The sequence below is a fragment of the Tachysurus fulvidraco genome, chromosome 13 (assembly GCF_022655615.1).
Source record: "Tachysurus fulvidraco isolate hzauxx_2018 chromosome 13, HZAU_PFXX_2.0, whole genome shotgun sequence".
NCBI classification, from domain to species: Eukaryota; Metazoa; Chordata; class Actinopteri; order Siluriformes; family Bagridae; genus Tachysurus; species Tachysurus fulvidraco.
In genome coordinates, this window is record NC_062530.1 from 132501 (window position 1) to 155000 (window position 22500).

Below are 22500 nucleotides of genomic sequence, written 5' to 3' on the forward strand. Positions count from 1 at the left end.
TGTGTGTGTGTGTGTGTGTGTACAAACTGAAATTTAAACTTTTTTTTTAAAGAAGATTTAACTTTGTAAACTTTAAATCTGTTAAATTAAATAAATAATTGGCTCTGAGTGATAAATATCAGTGCTAATCCTCAGTGAGCTGTTCATTAGAAAATAAGCAGATTGAAGCTTTATTGACAATTTTATCTCTAAATCAGTTGTATAGATGAAAGCAGAACAAACCCTGAGAGCCGTCTGTAGCTCTGACCTTTAGTGCTGAGTCTGGAAGCTGTTTAATGCAGCACAAGTTTACAGACATTCGGGGATCGATGCAGCATCGTCTGCTCTAACCAGAGTCATGTGGTTTGGTTTTGTGTTGTTTGTGTTGTTTTGTGTTGTTCAGAGCTTCTGGTGTTGTTTTGTGTTGTTTGTGTTGTTTGTGTTGTTTTGTGTTGTTCAGAGCTTCTGGTGTTGTTTTGTGTTGTTTGTGTTGTTTGTGTTGTTTTGTGTTGTTCAGAGCTTCTGGTGTTGTTTTGTGTTGTTCAGAGCTATTTGGTGTTGTTCCAAGTCACAAGGGAAGTTTAGATCCTAAACTCAGCTCAGGTCCAATTTAACAAGCTGTAACAGTTCCTAACCTTGTTGTGTCCCTGCGCCACGACCTCGTGCTCATCCCGTAAACACACGTTTCTGGTTTTTAACAGAATTGTGGTTCTGCGTAACAGCACATTGCAGATCATCAACGCGAGCCGTGTGGATGAGGGCAGCTACGTGTGTCGCGCTGAGAATCAGTTTGGATTGGCCGAGATGACGAGCTCACTGCTGGTGAAAGGTCAGTGACTCACCTCCGTTCACTCGGCTCCTGATTGCAGCTGTTTGAAGTGTGTAAAGTCATAAAGAAAGACCATTTTAATGCAATGCTGTAAAGACTCCTGGGTTAAAGACTTGTGTTTGTTCATTTCACTCTTCAACACTTTGCTCACAACAGACTTTCTAATAATGTCTGATTGTCCACAGAGAAAGAGCTTACAGCAGATTTAGTGTCAAGTGTCGAGAGCAGCTGCTTTACAGGACGATTAAGTTCTCAGGGCAGTTTGTGGAAAATCACTGATCCTCTAACGTGGAACCGGTTCAGACGACGAGGCTTCCATTGTTAGGGAGATGTATGGAGACGGATGTTAACGCATGAACTCTGTGATACATTCTAGTCTGGTTTTGTCTCTCCAGAGGCCATGAGGGTGGATCTGAGCCCGAAGCGTGTTGAGGTGACGGTGGGGGAAAGCGTGGTGCTCAGCTGTAAAACAACACATGACCCATCGCTGGACATCTCTTTCTTCTGGCAGCTCAACAACCAACCGCTCGAAGCTCAGCAGGACGACGGCCATTTTGAGTACATCAGAACAGTAAGGACGTCTCTCTGTCCACTCGCTCCAGTGGAGCTGTAACGTTAAAGCTAACTGAGATCTGTATACTTTAGAAGCTTCATGTCACCTGTACATAATGTCAATATGTGTACGGAATAACAAAAAGAACAACAGATCATCTGTTATTTCACTGAGATGGAAACACATTTAATAAATTAATTTCAGAATGATGTCTTACACCACATTCTGCTGCTGAGAGAATAAAGAGAGACCGCTGAGGGGACGAGTGTTTAGAGCTGAGAGAATAAAGAGAGACCGCTGAGGGGACGAGTGTTTAGAGCTGAGAGAATAAAGAGAGACTGCTGAGGGGACGAGTGTTTAGAGCTGAGAGAATAAAGACTGCTGAGGGGACGAGTGTTTAGAGCTGAGAGAATAAAGAGAGACTGCAGAGGGGACGAGTGTTTAGAGCTGAGAGAATAAAGAGAGACTGCAGAGGGGACGAGTGTTTAGAGCTGAGAGAATAAAGAGAGACCGCTTAAGGGACGAGTGTTTAGAGCTGAGAGAATAAAGAGAGACCGCTGAAGGGACGAGTGTTTAGAGCTGAGAGAATAAAGAGAGACCGCTGAAGGGACGAGTGTTTAGAGCTGAGAGAATAAAGAGAGACCGCTGAGGGGACGAGTGTTTAGAGCTGAGAGAATAAAGAGAGACCGCTGAGGGAAACACTGCTTGGGTTTAATGCTGCGATAATGTAAGTAATAATGTAATGCAACAGAAGCTAACTTGATTCACAGAAAATAACCAGACCAGTACACACAGACCAGTACAGAGAGACCAGTACACACAGACCAGTACACACAGACCAGTACAGAGAGACCAGTAGACACAGACCAGTACACACAGACCAGTACACACAGACCAGTACAGAGAGACCAGTACACACAGACCAGTACACACAGACCAGTACACACAGACCAGTACACACAGACCAGTACAGAGAGACCAGTAGACACAGACCAGTACACACAGACCAGTACACACAGACCAGTACACACAGACCAGTACACACAGACCAGTACACACAGACCAGTACACACAGACCAGTACAGAGAGACCAGTAGACACAGACCAGTACACACAGACCAGTACACACAGACCAGTACACACACAGACCAGTACAGAGAGACCAGTAGACACAGACCAGTACACACAGACCAGTACACACAGACCTGTACACACAGACCAGTACACACACAGACCAGTACAGAGAGACCAGTACAGAGAGACCAGTACAGAGAGACCAGTACACACAGAACTGTACACACAGACCAGTACACACAGACCAGTACAGAGAGACCAGTACAGAGAGACCAGTACAGAGAGACCAGTACACACAGACCAGTACACACAGACCAGTACACACTCCACTTGTAACTTGATATTAATGTGATATTGTAACTTCTAATGTACCTTGATAGTGACTTTTTGACCTAAAAATGATTTGTAGATAAAACGTTTGGACCAAACAACACCTCAAATTCACCTTCTATTTGTGGACGTGTGCTTATGAGTCACTATTACCCATAATCCCTGTCTCTACATCTGAACACACACATCACTTGCACTGAAGAGTGTGTTGTGTGTCTTTACAGGAGCTGCTGTACTTTTTCAGAGTCGTATAAGAAAATATCTGAATACTAAAGAAAAGATGGCACTGAAGTTTCCTGTAACATGGAGCACTTGAGTTAGTCGTCGAATCTGTGGAAGAAATATTGTTTTATTTCATCACTAAAAATAAACTGTCACTAGTTTCGTCTCAATTTCGTCTCTTGTTAGCATGTAGCACCTGATGCTGCTGTGAATTGATGGTGTAAAAGGTCAGGCGTCTCAGGTGTCACCCGAGATTAAAGAGTCCGTGTGAATCGTATTGTCATGTTTCTCAAAGCCGCACGCATGTGACAGAGAGCCTGTGGTTCTACCTGATGGACCTCAAGGAAACATCGTGTTTCTCTCAAAGTTCAGAGACTTACGAGGAGAAATGTCTCGACATTTTTCCCTCGAGTGGCATTTTAGTGGTCAGTGTTTCTGCTGCTGTATGCAGAAGCAAATATCTTCTTCACATGGTGAAGACATGGTGGCAGCTTGGTCCCCATGTTCTCCCAGGCTCTGTGGGTTCTTTATGCCAGTACCTGGATTGGCTACACTGTGAATGTGTTGGTCAGTGATGTCCAACGCAGGGTGTATTAATGCTAGATGCCTAGTATTCCTGGGGTAGACTCCAGATCCCACCACCACACTGACTAGGATAGAGCACTGAATCAAACTGAAGGATCTTTAGTTGTTCTAACTACCATTATGAAACCTATCAGACATCAGAAACTGCTGGGACTCAGTGAGGATCTCAACGGACCAAAGTGCTAGAAATGTGTACTGTAAACTGTAGCATATAAAACACATCACATCACATCACAAACTGGCCGGAGATCATCAGCTCCATTTTTCTAAACATTAACCAGATTGACATAGAGCAGATCCCCTGTAGCAGATCTTCAGTAGCAGATCTTCAGTGAGCTCTTTAGTCTAATAACCCTGGAAGAACTGGCTGTTATATAATAGAAAGCTCTAGTGTGTGTTTTGCCTGGAACACAGTTTTATTTTCTCAGTGTATGGAGACTAACGCAGGTCACACAGCAGCCGCTGCGCCTCATCACGTCTCCAATCATGTTAAAAATCTCCAGTGACTTTCTAACTGCCATTTATCCCTCATCAGTGTCAGGCTGGATGGATGCAGTTCAGCTCAAACTGACTCGTATCCTTTATATATCTGATTAGAGGCAGTGTTCAGCCCCGATACAGGTGTTAATACCAACACTTATCATTTCTCAGCCATGGAGCAGCCAGACACATTGCTGATTGGGTTCTGGGCTCTAAAAGAATGGTCAGTGAGACACTTCTGGAAATTGCATTGTGGCAGAAATGATATTTAGATGATGAACAGCACAAGGAACAAAGGAGAGCTGTGGGCTGGTCAGTACGTCCAGAACTGCTGAATGTAAAGTTTCATAGTCTGACATGAACTTCCATAAAACAGGGACTGCAACATTCAGTAATCTACACCTAATAATAATAATAATAATAATAATAATAATAATAATAATAATAATAATAATAATACATTGTTATTCACTGTTATTATTATTATTTATTTATTTTATTTATGTTTTTATTATTATGATTTTTTTTTATAAACAGATTTAAAAAAAAAAAAAAGTTCAATGCACTAAAATATTCTGCCAACCTAAAACAGACAGACTGAGCTACAGAGCATTAAATATGAAAAATATAAAGGAGAATTCATTACGTAATATTAGCGTGTTAATGTTGGGAGCTCAGGGTTCAGTACTACGGTTACTTTTTGTTTTAATCAGCCTTGGATTTTTTCTTTGCTAGCATCGGTTCAGACGTACAGCCAGATTCTGATACGCTGTAATTTTCATGAGCCTCAGTGCTAAACAGCTGCCTTGGGACATTAAATTACATTCGTTTCATCTTCATTTGCACACCATGGAGTTAGGAGCGAGACGTGATGTGATCAGAGTCGTGTACTGACGATTAACTCGCACAGTAAAATCAGCTCAATCCTCAGGGGTCAGGAAGGTCGATGTCTCTGGGTCTCTGTGTGTGAGCACATGTTCATCCTGTCCTTCCTTTATCCAGCAGTCTTCCACGATGGATCTGATGATCAGAAACATCCTCCTGAAGCATGCTGGGAAGTACGGCTGCCGGGTTCAGACGAGTGCTGACACGGTCCTATCTGAAGCCGAGCTGCTCGTCAGAGGTGAGCTTGTTATCAGATCTCCATGTGCTGAAGGCTGAAGGCTAAACACTTAGCACATCAAAGCAACAGGAGCAGCAGAGAAGCTGTGTGAGGGACTCGAGCCTGGAGCAAGTGCACAGCAATGATTACCAAACAATAACAGCTGGTCGTCGTGTGCAGTGCGTAGGAGACGAGCGCGTCGTTAGCATCAGCGCACAAGTGATTATAGCGCTTTTATTATCACTGCTTCTTAAAGAACACAGAGTTCAAAACAAGCAGAAATTCACAGTGCTAATTAGTTGTCTATCAAAACTTTGTGTTTTGCACCAACCTCCTATCTTGTTTATTACATTAACTTTGCTAATTAGCGTCTTTCACTAGAAGGCTAAGGCATGTATTGTACGGTGGAGACGTGTGTGTTTCTAGCATTATCACACCTAATAAACATAATGTTGATTTTGTACACACTTTGATGGCATGATGACGTGTGGAATGGTGTCTGATGTTCAGCTGCTCGTTACATCACCATCGTGGCTCAGTTTCAGTTCATTCACAGCTGCTGTTGTAACAGAACTGAACACATTCACAATTCATCTGTGTTTTATGAGCATGTGTTTATGATGTTTTTGTCTTATGTGCAATCAGTTTTATTTACTTTGTCATTCTGTTACACACAAGAAGGCACACACAGGTAGATCCTCCTGCAGCTCCTTAAAAGAAAACACAAAGCCATAATTATGTCGAGCTCCAGATGTATGTAAGCGGTTTAAACCTCCATGACCATGATTCCTGCTTCCTGGAGGCTCAGACAGTAAAGCCCCTTTTCACAGCTTTTATGCTTAAAAAATAAGCTCCTGCTCTCATGCACCAAGGCGATGCATGTGGAATATTAATGTGCAGACATGCAAATTCACCTTCAGCTCAACGCTCTAATGCATCTTTCAGAATATTTGGTTCCACTGTGTGCAGGTGATGTCAGATTCTCTGTCATGGCTCTTTTACCCCGACACACTCTGGGGTTTTTTGCGACACTTACAGATTACAAGTCTGAGGTAAACATATGCTTGGAAGCTTTACACAGAATAAAGAGCTGGATGTAATCACGACTAACACAGCTGGGAGAGAAAGAGAGAGAGAGAGAGAGAGAGAGAGAGAGAGAGAGAGAGAGAGAGAGAGAGAGAGAGAGAGAGAGAGAGAGAATGGAAACAAAGACACAAACAGGTCTTTCTGTTATGTTAATGAGCCTGTAATTGCTGGCGAGTGATTGGTGTTATTCTGAACCCTGCTGTAACCTCCGTAAACTTGTTGTTGTTGTTGTTGTTTACTCAGATAATTATAGCTGGGGAATGAAAGGCATGCACATGTTCACTACTTTTTATTCTACATGCTTGTATTCGTCACATCTGCAAAGATAAACCTTATTAAGTTTATTAATATCAATATCATTAAAATGTACCTAATTAAAAGAATAATAATGTTTCTGAGCTAAAACATGATGCAGTGAGGTGTAGAGTCTCTGAGTCACTCTTACTAACTGAAGTTCATTATTCTCCTAAATTATTGTCCTGATTTATTATTTACCTTTTATACTACAGCAAGTTTTTACAGTATTTATTAATTAAAGATTAGCATCACGTGTTTCATACTCCATTTTTGTTACATTAATTGTCCCTGTAGTGAGTTACTGCCTTTGTCCCGTCCATCAGCCTCTCTTCTCCACAAGCCTTCTCCATGTCACTGATATTTTCCCTTTTGCTGATCAGTTAATTAAATTTTTAGATAAAGATTTGTTTGCTTTCTGCAAGTCTGTGTGAATAAACTGCTCTAAATGAGGAAAGTAAGAACTGTAACAGGAGCAGAATCTCAGGGACACATTTTGATGTGTGAGATCGATCTGGTCATGGTTTGTTTTTGTGGTTGTGTTTGTGTCAAGGCCCCCCAGGACCTCCTGGAGTGGTGATCGTGGAGGAGATCACAGACACAACAGCGACATTGTCCTGGAGTCACGGTGTAGACAATCACAGTCCCATCAGCACCTACAACCTGCAGGCACGCAGCCCTTTCTCCCTTGGCTGGCAGACAGTCAAGACAGGTAATCAATACTTAGACAAAGGGGTGTGTGTGTGTGTATGCATGTGTGTGTGTTTATGTGTGTGTGTCTGTGCGCGTGCGTGTATGCATGTGTGTGTGTTCATGTTTCTGTATGTGTGCGTGAATGCGTGTGTGTGTACATGCATGCATGTGTGTGTCTGTGTGTGTTCATGTGTTTGTATGTGTGCGTGTATGCGCCTCTGTGTGTACATGTGTGCATGCGTGTGTGTGTCTGTGTGCGTGTGTGTTCATGTTTCTGTATGTGTGCGTGTATGCGTGTGTGCGTGTGTGTACATGTGTGCATGCGTGTGTGTGTCTGTGTGTGTGTGTTCATGTGTCTGTATGTGTGCGTGTGTGTACATGTGTGCATGCGTGTGTGTGTCTGTGTGCGTGTGTGTGTGTGTTCATGTTTCTGTATGTGTGCATGTATGCGTGTGTGTGTGTGTACATGCGTGCATGTGTGTGTCTGTGTGTGTTCATGTGTCTGTATGTGTGCGTGTATGTGTGTGTGTGTGTGTGTACATGTGTGCATGCGTGTGTGTGTCTGTGTGCGTGTATGTGTGTGTACATGCGTGCGTGTGTGTCTGTGTGTGTTCATGTGTCTGTATGTGTGCGTGTATGCGTGTGTGTGTGTGTACATGTGTGCATGCGTGTGTGTGTCTGTGTGCGTGTGTGTGTGCATGTGTGTGTGTATGTGTGTGTACATGCGTGCGTGTGTGTCTGTGTGTGTGTGTGTAAATTTCATGTTTCATGTAGGGGGGACAATAAATAAAAAATTTCTCATGAGCAATTTTTGAAGGTCACACAGATAACCCAGTGTAATTGTACTTATAAAGGCACTGAATGTCCCCACAGTGACAAACTGCTGTTATCATTATTACTGTAACATGGAGACTTTATGTGTCATTATGGTTATGTTATAAAGTTTTTCTCAGGTTCAATGACAGCAGATTTTTCTTCAAAACTATTTATTGCATTGTTTGTGTTGTTTACAGTTAAACCATCAACATACAATAAAATATAAACATGACTATTATCGTGAAAAATATATAAAATAAATAATGTTTTGTAACAAAATCACTTATTAAATAATCACTTTACACTTTACACTAACTGCTCTGTGTAGAAACACAACAACGGCTTTGGTGTGTTAGTTACAGTGCACTATGTAACAGGCTATTGTAAACAAGCTAACGTAAACAAGCTAACGTAAACAAGCTAACGTAAACAAGCTAACGTAAACAAGCTATTGTAAACAACATAACGTAAACAACATAACGTAAACAAACTATTGTAAACAAGCTAATGTAAACAAGCTAACGCAAACAAGCTATTGTAAACAACATAACGTAAACAACATAACGTAAACAAACTATTGTAAACAAGCTAATGTAAACAAGCTAACGTAAACAAGCTATTGTAAACAACATAACGTAAACAACATAACGTAAACAAACTATTGTAAACAAGCTAATGTAAACAAGCTAACGTAAACAAGCTATTGTAAACAACATAACGTAAACAACATAACGTAAACAAACTATTGTAAACAAGCTAATGTAAACAAGCTAACGTAAACAAGCTATTGTAAACAACATAACGTAAACAACATAACGTAAACAAACTATTGTAAACAAGCTAATGTAAACAAGCTAACGTAAACAAGCTATTGTAAACAACATAACGTAAACAACATAATGTAAACAAACTATTATAAACAAGCTAACGTAAACAAGCTAACGTAAACAAGCTAACGTAAACAAGCTAACGTTAACTAGATAAGGCAGATTTTAATCACTATTATAGCAGATTTATGGAAAATTCCATCAGTAATCAGCATTTTTGCAGCAACTAATTTATGACTGAATCTGCATCAACTACATTAAAGAGAATCTCTTTATATAAAGTGAATAAAATCCCCGACTTTATGGAGTTGAACATTAACTGAGCCGCAGCCGCACACCTGAGTCGTGTGTGTAGAGTAGGTGAGATGTACTGGGGAAGGAGGCAGTGGGTCAAACCACTGTGAGGAAGGGGAGGGGGAAGTGTGGGTCAAACCACTGTGAGGAAGGGGAGGGGGAAGTGTGGGTCAAACCACTGTGAGGAAGGGGAGGGGGAAGTGTGGGTCAAATCACTGTGAGGGGGGAGGGGGGACTGTGGGTCAAACCACTGTGGGGGGGGACTCACTGTTTCTACATGCAGATTTGTGTTTGTTTTTTCAACTTACACAATTATTTAGGTGTACATACATATGTTTTTCACAATATAGAGAGCGATGTTTTTTTTGGGGGGGGATTTACGCCCGTGTGTGTGTGTGTGTGTGTGTGTGTGTGTGTGTGTGTGTGTATGCGTGTGTGTGTCTGCGTGCGCGTACATGCATGTGTGTGTGTGTGTGTGTGTGTGTGTGTGTGTGTGTGTGTGTGTGTGGGCATGTTTACCTTTAACTGTTGTGTATTCTGCCTTTATTATTTGCTCATTTTTGTTCCTGTTCTAAGTTCCTCCTTTCGGAGATCTTCATGAGCTCCAGTATTCTGTAATTCCTCACCACTGGTCCTCAGAACATCACTGCTGATCCTCTCTCAGCTCTCCTCTAGTCCCTCTGTGCAAATATGAAATGAGATCTAACTGACCTTCTATTAAACATCTGTTGTGTGTGAAGTAAATGTCATTGGTTTAAATCATATGACAAATTAACGTCTGAGTTTATTACTAGATTAAACGTTCTGCTCCTCTGATATGATAAAAAATGCCCTTCTTTTTGGAGTAATTTGGGACATAATTAAGTCCTCCAACATGTCTTTTTAATCAGACAGTGAGGAGTTAAATCACTTTATTTCATGTTCCTGAATGTTAAAAGCTCTTGTAATTATCCAGTAAATGTTAAAGTAGCTTTATATAAGTACCTTTTCCACTTATTCAATCTGTTCAAATCATAGCTAGGAGATAAGAAGAACCATTGGAGTGCTGTGTGTGTGTGTGTGTGTGTGTGTGTGTGTGTGTGTGTGTGTGTGTGTGTGTGTGTGTGTGTGTGTGTGTGTGTGTGGAGATGAGAGCTGAGCGAATCCTGTGCAGGGAACAGGGCTGCGTCAGCGGTGGCTCTCCTACAAACATTGTTATGGGCTCATGTTAGAGAGGACGAGGGTTGAAAGGAGCCTCACTTTAAAGTGCATTAGATGATAAAAGCCTACAAAGCATTTATGTAGAGATACGAGTGGGAGATTGTGGTCTTTAGGCATATAGACGTCTGTGTAGAAAGTAAATGTTCTCATGAAAGCTTAATGTTTTATTCAGACAGTTTAAAACAGAATAATTGGAACTAAGAATGAGGTTTTTTATGGAGACATGATGAGTGACCTGTTATAGGAGGCCACGTCCACAGGGGTTTACGTTACTGTAAGGAGACGGTGTGAGGTAAAGTGAGTGTGATTATACATTATAAACATTTACAGTATGTATCAGACTCCACTATCCAGATTATCCCAAGACTCTATTGAGGAATACTCTGGTTTACTAGGTTACAGGATTAAGATACCATCAACATGAAACTGTTCAGGTTTTGTTTTTAAAGATACACATAACAAACAGGGCAGAAACCTGTCAGTGACTCAGCTGCTCGGACCCCTAGGGGACGTTCAGTCCACCACCTCAGTACCAGAACAGAGAAGAGCCTTGATGTGAACCCTGAGAGATGGTGGGACCAGTGGAGCAGTGCTGTAGATCTGAGGGAGAATATACACTGAGAAGAAGATCTGTGAGAATGTGTTGGTTGACTTTAAATACATTCATCTGTAAAAGCTCCAGACTGGGTTTGTGTTCCTAAACAACATCCACTGATGATCCCAGATTTGAGTAGAGCGTGATGATCAGTGGCAGGAGACAGTATACTCGTGTCTCCTAACATGTTGTGGTCTACAGGGTCAGAAGGAACTCCGATAACAAGCTGAATATGAATGTTCTAAAATAGGACGATATTGATCTTCACAGGCTGCAGACTTGGCAGCGTGCAGTTCACCTGAATCCAGCTGATTGTTTTGGCCGGGATCATTTTTATATTGTATATTACAGCAGCGTCAAGAAGAGAATTAGGAATAACAGGCATAAAGTCTGAAATTCTGAATGTACGGATATGAATCTACAGCAGGGGACACGACAGTGCTGCTGACAGGAAGCTGAATTTCATTTAGTAATGAGTTTAATCAAATTAGAAAGTGTAGGATGAAATATATCACGATTCATCAGAGCCATGTGTCGGGCTGGTGGGGGTGGGGGTGGGGGTGTGGGCTTATTACACTTGTCTTATAAAAATAAAGATGGATCCCGTCGCTCAGCAGATAAAGAGGCAGCAGCTGTGATGAAGGAGGTTTCTTTATTATTTTGAAAGGAACACTTTCCAATAACAGGAAAAGAAAGTGAGCAATATTAATTTTCACACTAAAGCTGCTGGTCTTACAGAAGATACACACACACACACACACACACACACACACACACACACACACACACACACACACACACACACACACACAACTTTGAACTCTGATCCCAAGGATAATTACTCAAATAAACTTGTGTAGACTTTGCTGGAGATCATTAGATCATTAGAAAATGTCAAAGATGGACGTGGTAATGAGATTGTATGAGGTCAGTTCAGGTTAGTAGTAAAGTAAAGAAGGTCAAGAGAGGTAGAGAAGAAAAAAGGAGGTAGAGAAGAAAAAAGGAGGTAGAGAAGAAAAAAGGAGGTAGATGAGGATTTAATGAGTGATCAGAAATCTCCTGTAAAGAGTGAGAGTTGGACTCTGAATAAAGGACGAGAAATGATCAGTGTTGAAAATGAGACAAACCCTGTGGTGTCAGTTTATCTACAGGAAATAAAACAATGATGTTTGGCAGAAGGCTGGTGTACGACCCTCCAACCAGCATCAGATAAATGTTCTAGTCCATCACCTTCTCACCACAGAACTCAACATCTGCTGAACACTGCCAGGATCAGAGGGTGAGATGTTCAGGCTTGTGCTACGTTGCTACTATGCCAGGTTTTTGTGTGTAATAAAGGCACAGATGAAGTGAGAGATTGAGACCTGGATGTTCTGGCTGAATGACTGTTCCATCAGCATCAGGTTCCAGAAACTGCTAAATGTTTCTCCTCTTCTCACTGACACTTGCAGGAGAAACCTACATACAGAAAGCTTCAAAACTAAACGCAGTAATCAACAGAGCTAATTGTACTTAAACGTCAATCTTCTCCTGTCTCGGTCAGTGTTAGCTCAATATCTTCTGTTTTGTACGTCACAGATCCAGAGCCAGTGAGTGGAGATATGGAGTCTGCCATGGCAGTGGAACTCAACCCCTGGGTGGAGTACGAGTTCCGGGTGGTGGCCACCAACACCATCGGTACAGGGGAACCGAGCGCTCCATCTCGGCCCGTCAGAACCAGAGAAGCAGGTGTCTGTCACTTCACCTCACGTCTATGAGCTGCTATTCTGCAGTAAACATTTCATGAGCTACAGATTGATCTGCTTTGGTCCTATAATGAGATCGTTTGTTCGCTTCATTTCTCTGAAATATGTTATTGGAAAATGTCTGAAGGAATAGAAATGTAAATATTTCACAGTATATTTTTGTAGATGTGAAGCAAATTAGAGGAAAAACCGAGGTGTTTGTGGGCTCTCCTGTGGACAGTCTGCTCATGTCCTGCTCATGTCCTGCTCATGTCCTGCTCATGTCCTGCTCATGTCCTGCTCGGACATGCTCTCGCACCGGAGGCCATGTTCACAGTCGCTCAGTTTGATCAGTATTTTCAGTAAATCTCCCTCAAGCTCATTGATGCAGCTGATTTATTCAGATCTGTCTCTCTTTATGCAGCAAATCCTATTAGTCTGTGTTTTATTATTATTGTGTTTAATGATGCAACACAATTCTACACTGAAGTCATTAAATCGTAGGTGTTCACGCCTCATTTTGACAAACTCCACCCCCACATGCATAACTCAGGCCTGAATGTGTCCTCCACGTGCCAGTGACTCGACTCGACTCGAGTGTGAGTCACACTTCTGTTTGTTTTCACTACATATCACACTGCCTTTACCACAGATGTACACAACACAACAGACTCTCTTCACACTTCAGGACTGAATCCATCCCAAATTACAAATTCTTCTTCAAGGTCACTTCCATTCTTCCAGAATCCAGTGAAAGTTTTACTGCCTTCTCAAGTGAAGGATTTGTGGAATCATGCTGCAGATTTCTGCTTTTCTTTCCCTCTTGTCTACAGTTCCATCAGTTGCTCCAGCTAATGTGAGTGGAGGGAACGGCCGCCGGCACGAACTGGTCATATCCTGGGAGGTAAGTCTGCTGAGGATCAGGTTATGCTAATGAATGTAGCATAAAAGGCCCAGCGCTTCTGTCCAAATGAATTCATGCTGTTAATTGACTTGAGCGTTTAGAAGCGAAGGCAGATGAAATTGCTGCTTTTCCACAGTTTGTCTCATTGCAGCTAATTATTCTAGTTGCCTGGAACGGATTTAAATTCACCCTGAACCTGAAAGTGTGATGTTTAAATGATGAGCTTCTCTCAGAAAGCTGCTGCTAATTATATAGATTTATGTTCGGGTCAGATTTGTTACCGTTGGTCCACATTTTTCTCTCGTGAACACGGCTCTTCTCAGTGCTGCTGTTTATTTGTACCAATGATTTTAGGTGTGAAATATTAAACAGTCTCCATCAATAACGATGTCTTGACACGGTTCTGTCTCTGTCTGAGCCCAGAAGCTGCAGGAGAACCTCTGATGAAGGCCACACTCCGTAATTAACCTTCAGTTGTGAAAGCTGTTTGGTTGTAAACACAGGCTTGTGTCTGGAACATCTGTTCAACGTCACCCTGAACATTTCTTGACAAAATTGAATCAATCTCTCAGTGTGTTAAGAGGACATTAGGACGAAATGGTCCTCAGTTGAGAGAGCACCTTTGGCAGCGGGCATCGCAGCGGGAATCTCAGCGTGAACATTAATGCGTTAAAAATGAACAAAGCTGGAGGATCTCAAAATGAGGGCAGTTAAAAGTGCGATTAACCAGGGAGGAGGAACAGATGTGGTCTGTAAGTGATGGCTGTTCTTGCAGTTAATACGTAACGCTCGCTTCCACTGGCACCATCCAAATAACCTTGATGTGAAGGGAACAGTGCCTCAGTGAGAGATTACTGGAGCTCCATCCAGACGGAGAGGGACATTTTTATATTGCACCAACTCACTCTTTATAATTCCTTTCAAAATAGATTAGCATTAGTTCAACATAATCATTATTCTAATCTCTCAGTTCAATTACAATGAAGAGTCTCAGTGTTCACATTCTGTCTGTAGAACCACAGAGAACATGGATGATGTTCTACTCATCTACACAAACACACAGTGATTACGAACTCTCTGGACGTCTCACACTTCATTTGAATTCAGTTTTATTTATAGAGAATGAAGCTCTTTATGAAGCCCACCGACTCCCTGCAGCCCTCAGACCTTCTCCAGCAGCTCCTCGTCCCCAGCAGCCCTCAGGAGCAGATTTGGGCCATGTGGCATTTCTAAATGGCATTTCTAGGCTGCTGTGGCATTTGGAAATCGTTTAGCATAACAGTTTCTGTGTTAACTGAATTAATGCTGGATGAGGGTCAGGACAGGAGAGCAGAGAATTAACAAATCAAGCTGTTTAGGATTTGTACAAACACACTGCAGATTTTTATAAAGAGAATTAACTTTAGACTCTGACAGGAATTTGACCTCAGATGTGTTTCACTGTGATGATGATGATGATGATGATGATGATGATGATGATGATGATGATGATGTAAGGTGTGTATCATGAGGAATAAAACACCACCATGTAAAGTTAGACTGCAGCACCAGACCAAGCAGAATCTCTGTCCTCCCTGAAGCTGATTATTGTCCCCCATCATCATGTCCCTCAGGGTCTTTATTCATATAAAGAGACTTTCCTTCTTTAGATCCTTTTATATTATATTTACAGTCACATGAATAAGAATCAGAGAAAAATCTGTTACTGAGAAACACAAAGAAGTGTAAAGTCCTCTGTCCTGAAGATGTGGAGAAGTTCCAGCTTCACCTCTGACTGAGACACAGAGCTCACACTGGAGACTCCTTCACACACACACACACACACACACACACACACACACACACACACACACACACACACACACACACACACACACACACACACACACACACACGTACACACGTACACACACACATATACACACACATACACACACACATAGATATACACACACATAGATACACACACACTCACACACACACACACACACACACACACTCACACACACACACATACACATAGATACATATATACACACACACACACATACACACACGCATACACACACACACACACATACACACACACACACACACACACACACACACACACACACACACACACACACACACACACACACACACACACACACACACACACACACACACACACACACACATGTTTTAGCCTGTTTAAAGCTTCTTCTGTAAGGCTCATAGTGAAGGACATGCTGTTATACACATCACACAAATTTTTACATGGAATGTTGGAGGAATTTTTTTCAGAATCCTCTTCAGGTCCCACAGCAGATCATCTGGTCCACATATTTGGTTCGATGCAGGTTTTTTTACGCCTGACGCCCTTCCTGATGCAACTCTCCTATTTTATCTGGCACTGAGAGTAACAGAGTGTTGGTTAATGATCTACATGATCTACATGATCTACATGATCTACATGATCTACATGATCTACATGAGCATAACCACACAAACAGCAGAAAGGTTTTAACTGACAGCCGAATGTCTTCACAACGTTGGTGTGTGTACTGTAGCAGCAGCTGAACTCCCATCACACAGGTTTAGTTGTTTGAGACGAGGTTCTTGTTATTAAACAGGATAAATGTCTGCACACATCCATCCAGTGCAGCTCATTAAAGTGTGCACAGAGCGTGTGACTGCACCATTAGGAACAGCCCCCGGACTTCGTCTCTTCTCTCCGTTCTTCATGGCTGTTCAGCTGCACGTATTCCTTCATGTTCTCTGATTTCTCACAGCTGTTTTTAAAGCGAGGACGTGTCGACATGATGGAAGACGATTGGTTTGGAGGAACAGAGCAGAAAGTTAATTAGACCAGCACGGTAACGTGTCCTGGTGGAGTTTAAAGAGAAGCTGCCACACACTCTGTCCTGTCGCTTCTCTGTGGAATGATGGCTCATTTGGTGACAGGCTTTAGGGGCCTTGATTATACTGAAGTATGTGCAAATCACACAGATTACAGCATGACAGACGGTTACGCTGCCGAGAGCCGGACGGAGAGCGAGCGTGAGTGCAGGTGTTCGTCGGTTATTAAATTTGGCCAAGATTTAATTCTGCTAGCTCACATTTTAATTAAATTTCTACTTCCCTTAATAGATTGCATTTGGTGCTATTAAATGGTGAGCAGGTGTTATAGACGACTCCTCGTGTTATAGACGACTCCTCGTGTTATAGACGACTCCTCGTGTTATAGACGACTCCTCGTGTTATAGACGACTCCTCGCGTTATAGACGACTCCTCGCGTTATAGACGACTCCTCGTGTTATAGACGACTCCTCGTGTTATAGACGACTCCTCGCATTATAGACGACTCCTCGTGTAATAGATGACTCCTCGTGTTATAGACGACTCCTCGTGTTATAGACGACTCCTCGTGTTATAGACGTCTGCTCGTGTTATAGACGACTCCTCATGTTATAGACGACTCTGTGTTATAGACGACTCCTCGTGTTATAGACGACTCCTCGTGTTATAGACGACTCCTCGTGTTATAGACGTCTCCTCGTGTTATAGACGACTCCTCATGTTATAGACGACTCCTCGTGTTATAGACGACTCCTCGTGTTATAGACGACTCCTCGTGTTATAGACGACTCCTCGTGTTATAGACGACTCCGTGTTATAGACGACTCCTCGTGTTATAGACGACTCCTCATGCTATAGACGACTCCTCGTGTTATAGACGTCTCCTCGTGTTATAGACGACTCCTCGTGTTATAGACGACTCCGTGTTATAGACGACTCCTCGTGTTATAGACGACTCCTCGTGTTATAGACGACTCCTCGTGTTATAGACGACTCCTCGTGTTATAGACGTCTCCTCGTGTTATAGACGACTCCTCGTGTTATAGACGACTCCTCGTGTTATAGACGACTCCTCGTGTTATAGACGACTCCGTGTTATAGACGACTCCTCGCGTTATAGACGATTCCTCGCGTTATAGACGACTCCTCGCGTTATAGACGACTCGTCGCGTTATAGACGACTCCGTGTTATAGACGACTCCTCGCGTTATAGACGACTCCTCGCGTTATAGACGACTCCTCGCGTTATAGACGACTCCTCGCGTTATAGACGACTCCTAGACGACTCCTCGTGTTATAGACGACTCCTCGCGTTATAGACGACTCCTCGCGTTATAGACGACTCCTCGCGTTATAGACGACTCCTAGACGACTCCTCGTGTTATAGACGACTCCTCGTGTTATAGACGACTCCTCGTGTTATAGACGACTCCTAGACGACTCCTCGTGTTATAGACGACTCCTCGTGTTATAGACGACTCCGTGTTATAGACGACTCCTCGTGTTATAGACGATTCCTCGCGTTATAGACGACTCCTCGCGTTATAGACGACTCCTCGCGTTATAGACGACTCCTCGCGTTATAGACGACTCCTAGACGACTCCTCGTGTTATAGACGACTCCTCGCGTTATAGACGACTCCTCGCGTTATAGACGACTCCTAGACGACTCCTCGTGTTATAGACGACTCCTCGTGTTATAGACGACTCCTCGTGTTATAGACGACTCCTAGACGACTCCTCGTGTTATAGACGACTCCTTGTGTTATAGACGACTCCGTGTTATAGCGACTCCTCGTGTTATAGACGACTCCTCGTGTTATAGACGACTCCTCGTGTTATAGACGACTCCTCGTTATAGACGACTCCATGTTATAGACGACTCCTCGTGTTATAGACGACTCCTCGTGTTATAGACGACTCCGTGTTATAGACGACTCCTCGTGTTATAGACGACTCCTCGTGTTATAGACGTCTGCTCGTGTTATAGACGACTCCTCATGTTATAGACGACTCTGTGTTATAGACGACTCCTCGTGTTATAGACGACTCCTCGTGTTATAGACGACTCCTCGTGTTATAGACGTCTCCTCGTGTTATAGACGACTCCTCATGTTATAGACGACTCCGTGTTATAGACGACTCCTCGTGTTATAGACGACTCCTCGTGTTATAGACGACTCCTCGTGTTATAGACGACTCCGTGTTATAGACGACTCCTCGTGTTATAGACGACTCCTCGTGCTATAGACGACTCCTCGTGTTATAGACGTCTCCTCGTGTTATAGACGACTCCTCGTGTTATAGACGACTCCGTGTTATAGACGACTCCTCGTGTTATAGACGACTCCTCGTGTTATAGACGACTCCTCGTGTTATAGACGACTCCTCGTGTTATAGACGACTCCTCGTGTTATAGACGACTCCTCGTGTTATAGACGTCTCCTCGTGTTATAGACGACTCCTCGTGTTATAGACGTCTCCTCGTGTTATAAACGACTCCTCGTGTTATAGACGACTCCTCGTGTTATAGACGACTCCTCGTGTTATAGACGACTCCTCGTGTTATAGACGACTCCTCGTGTTATAGACGTGTTATAGACGACTCCTCGTGTCACCTGTTTAGGAAAATCATCAAACAAACAGCAGTCCACCATTTGAAGGAAAAACCTGGGTATTATGTAGGTGGCATTTATTTATTTATTATTTGTTTTTTTGTTTTTTTCCCCTTTATTTATTTATTACCCTTGTACTCCATAGTGAAAAATCTTTAGAGTGATATATAAACTGCACGGCATTGTGGGTAATGTTTCCTCACAGATGGTTTCCAATAGCAGTAAAACGGAGCCCTAAATTGGCCCTTGTGCCTGTAGCTGAGTGGCTGTGTTTAGTCACCCAGCAGCTTTACAGCATGTTTAATTGATGTGTGATGTGACATTCACAACTGATTTCTTTCATTACAAGTGAAAATCTCCAGAATCCACAGGGGACGTCCTGACATTCTGATGTAAATCCATGCCATTTAGTCTGTTCCCGTCTAACAAAGGATGTTATTTAGCTCTAAATATTAAGACTGAATCCGTTTATTTGTGTGTGTGTGTGTGTGTGTGTGTGTGTGTGTGTGTGTGTGTGTGTGTGTGTGTGTGTGTATCTTTACTGACATGAACATCTTGGAAGCTGCTGTGACTCTTCACTCTTCAGTTGAGGGACACTACAGCATCCTACAGGCAAAAATAAGAGACAAACCATCAACAACATCTTCCTCCTTCACTTATTTTCCTTCTTCATCCTGACCTTTATTTCTAGTTCTAACGTCTTGTCACATCTCTCCATCACTGCACATTGATGAGATGAACATGTTAAGGGTTCTGCATTTTACAGGACTAAATAACCCACTACCTTCATGTCCATTAGTTTGTGTCTTTAACTGATCTTTCTTCCTTTCAGCCGGTTTCTGAAGAGTTCCAGAATGGAGATGGCTTTGGGTATATCGTGGCGTTTCGTGCAAATGGGACACGAGCGTGGAAGGAAAAGATGGTGACATCAGCAGACTCCACCACGTATAAATACAGGGACGAGACGTTTCCTCCTCTCACTCCGTTTGAGGTGAAGGTGGGCGTGTACAACAATAAAGGAGACGGCCCCTTCAGTAAAGTGGTCACCGTGTTCTCCGCAGAAGGAGGTAAGGAGATCTTTAGAAACATCAGAACTGAATGCTCAGCACCTCTCTGGAGCTGCAGCTAGATGAGGAACGAAAAAAAATGATCATGTTCATCAGTCTATTAATTCGTCTCTAACAGGGTTTATTCTCATCAATTAGTAATGAAGTTAATGGCCATCAGGTTCACCATGTGAGGTGGTGTTTTATTTCCTCTGTCAGAGCATGTGGCACTTTCACACTTCTGTTGTAATGACCTTCAAACATTCGTGCAAAACTCTCTTGTGAGATTACAGCACAGAAACTGGGAGTTGGGACACGATGAAAGTTTCCTCATAAATACAATAAAGCCCATCAGCTGCTTTGTACTTGCCCCAAACTCACTAGTATCTCGAGCTCCTACACATCACTTGACCTCAGCTCACTAACAGATGGGTGTCATTTCTTTTCCTGATGCTGAACTACAGAGCAGTTTGTCCACTGCACGTCTGCTGATATCTCAATACCTTTAAACACAGAGCCACGTGAAGCACCATCTGATGTGAAAACTTCTGCCATGTCCTCCTCTGAGGTCAAGGTCATGTGGAAAGCACCCAACCCTGGACCAGGAAGACCCCAGGGATACGAGGTGAGCGAGAGAGAGAGAGAGAGAGAGAGAGAGAGAGAGAGAGAGAGAGAGAGAGAGAGAGAGAGAGAGAGAGAAGTAGTGTGAGTCATTGCAGTGTGTTTATGAATTGTTTTGTTTTGAATGTTTGTGTATTTAATATATTTAGGATATATGTGTAAACCGTGTGTGTGTGTGTGTGTGTGTGTGTGTGAGTGTGTGTGTGTGTGAGTGTGTGTGTGTGTGTGTGTGTGGTCTGAATAAAGAAAGATTATCTAATAAAAGAGAACTGTACCACTGTGTCATCTTCTTCCCCGCAGCAGGATATTACACACTCAGCTATTACAGCATTCATGCAAAATGCAGGACAGTTATTTAAACTCAATGATGTAATGTTAGACAACAGACTGTTTCTCATCAGCATGCATCATATACTACTCTCTACTCATAGAGAGAGTACGTACGATCGTACGAGGAGGAGAGGCGAAGAGAACAGGGGCAGAGAGAGAGAGAGAGAGAGAGAGAGATAGAGAAAGGTGAAGGAGATAGAGAGAGAGTAGAGAAGTAGGAGATGAGAGATAGAGCAGAAGCGAGGAGAGGAGAGAGCTGAGAGAGGAGAGAGAGGAGAGAGATGGAAAGCGTTAGTGGGAGAGAGACGAGAGAAGAGCGAGAGAGAGAGAGAGGAGGGAGAGAGAGAAAGAGAAAGGGAGAAGAGGGAGAAAGAGAAAGGGAGAGAGAGAGAGAGAGAGAGGAGAGAGAAAGAGATACTGAGGAGAGAAAAGAGCAGAGAGAGAGAGAAAGAGCGAAGAGGGAGCAAGAAGAGAGGAGAGAGAAGACGAGAGAGCAGAGAGAGAGAGAGGAGACGAGAGAGAGAGAGGAGAGAGCGGGAGCGCAGAGTCTCGGTCTATCACTCTCCTTGTGCTCTCTCTCTCTCCTCTCTTCTCTCTCTCTCTCTTCTCTCTCACTGTTCTCCCCTCTCTCTCTCCTCTCTCTCTCTCCGCTCTCACTCTCTCAATGAATCTGGATCTGGTCCTCAGAGTGTTTTTCATCTCCTAACAGTTGACCTACTGGAGAGAGTCAGAGCAGGAGGAGGCAGGGAAGAAGAAGAGGACGGTGGGAAATGAGACGGTCATGTTGATCTCAGGCCTAGAGGGGAACACACAGTACCACATCACGGTCAAGGGCTTCAACAGCATTGGGCAGGGACCAGCGAGCGCCTCCATCCGGATCAGCACCAAGAAAAACCGTGAGTTCTCAGAACAGCAGCAACCCGAGTGTAAGAGCAGAGAGAGAGAGAGAGAGCAGTGATGAGTCTGCTGATGTGAGTGTATCTGATGTCCTTCTGTTCTAACCTCTGGGTTCTGCTAGAACCGGAGTTACAGTTTAACACGTTCCAACTTATGAAATGAGGAACTGAAAATAAATGAGAGTGAAATTTTCTCACCTTGGAAATTTAGCAGGCATCAAAACCAGTTCCACTGTCAACACCGAGAAGTAAGGTACGTCATGTTGTTCAGCCAGATGCTGGTGTGGTGATGTTTCTCACACATGTTCTCAAACTCACACCTCGGATGGTAAATTCTACAGGCTGTGTGTATGCAAAGCAACAGGAACATGCAAACCTTTGAATGTGGAGAATCTCATGTGAAGAATCTCACCCTCAACATACTTGCTGCTTGGACTGGATCTGAGACTGGATCAGGGATTAATCTGGGACTGGATCTGAGACTGGATCAGGGATTTAATCTGGGACTGGATCTGAGACTGGATCAGGGATTTAATCTGGGACTGGATCTGAGACTGGATCAG

At 43.0% G+C, this 22500-nt stretch overlaps 1 protein-coding gene across 1 annotated transcript in view; it reads left to right on the forward strand.

Annotated features, from left to right (window-relative positions):
• The window catches only part of cntn5 (contactin 5), a 127684-nt gene that overhangs the window by 92992 nt on the left and 12192 nt on the right, over positions 1-22500 (forward strand). Inside the window, exons 13-21 of the mRNA XM_047822698.1 lie at positions 681-808; positions 1204-1379; positions 5055-5175; positions 7088-7246; positions 12538-12687; positions 13517-13587; positions 19877-20111; positions 20606-20715; positions 21751-21937. Coding sequence (XP_047678654.1) covers positions 681-808; positions 1204-1379; positions 5055-5175; positions 7088-7246; positions 12538-12687; positions 13517-13587; positions 19877-20111; positions 20606-20715; positions 21751-21937 — 1337 coding nt within the window. The remainder of the gene's footprint in view (positions 1-680; positions 809-1203; positions 1380-5054; positions 5176-7087; positions 7247-12537; positions 12688-13516; positions 13588-19876; positions 20112-20605; positions 20716-21750; positions 21938-22500) is intronic.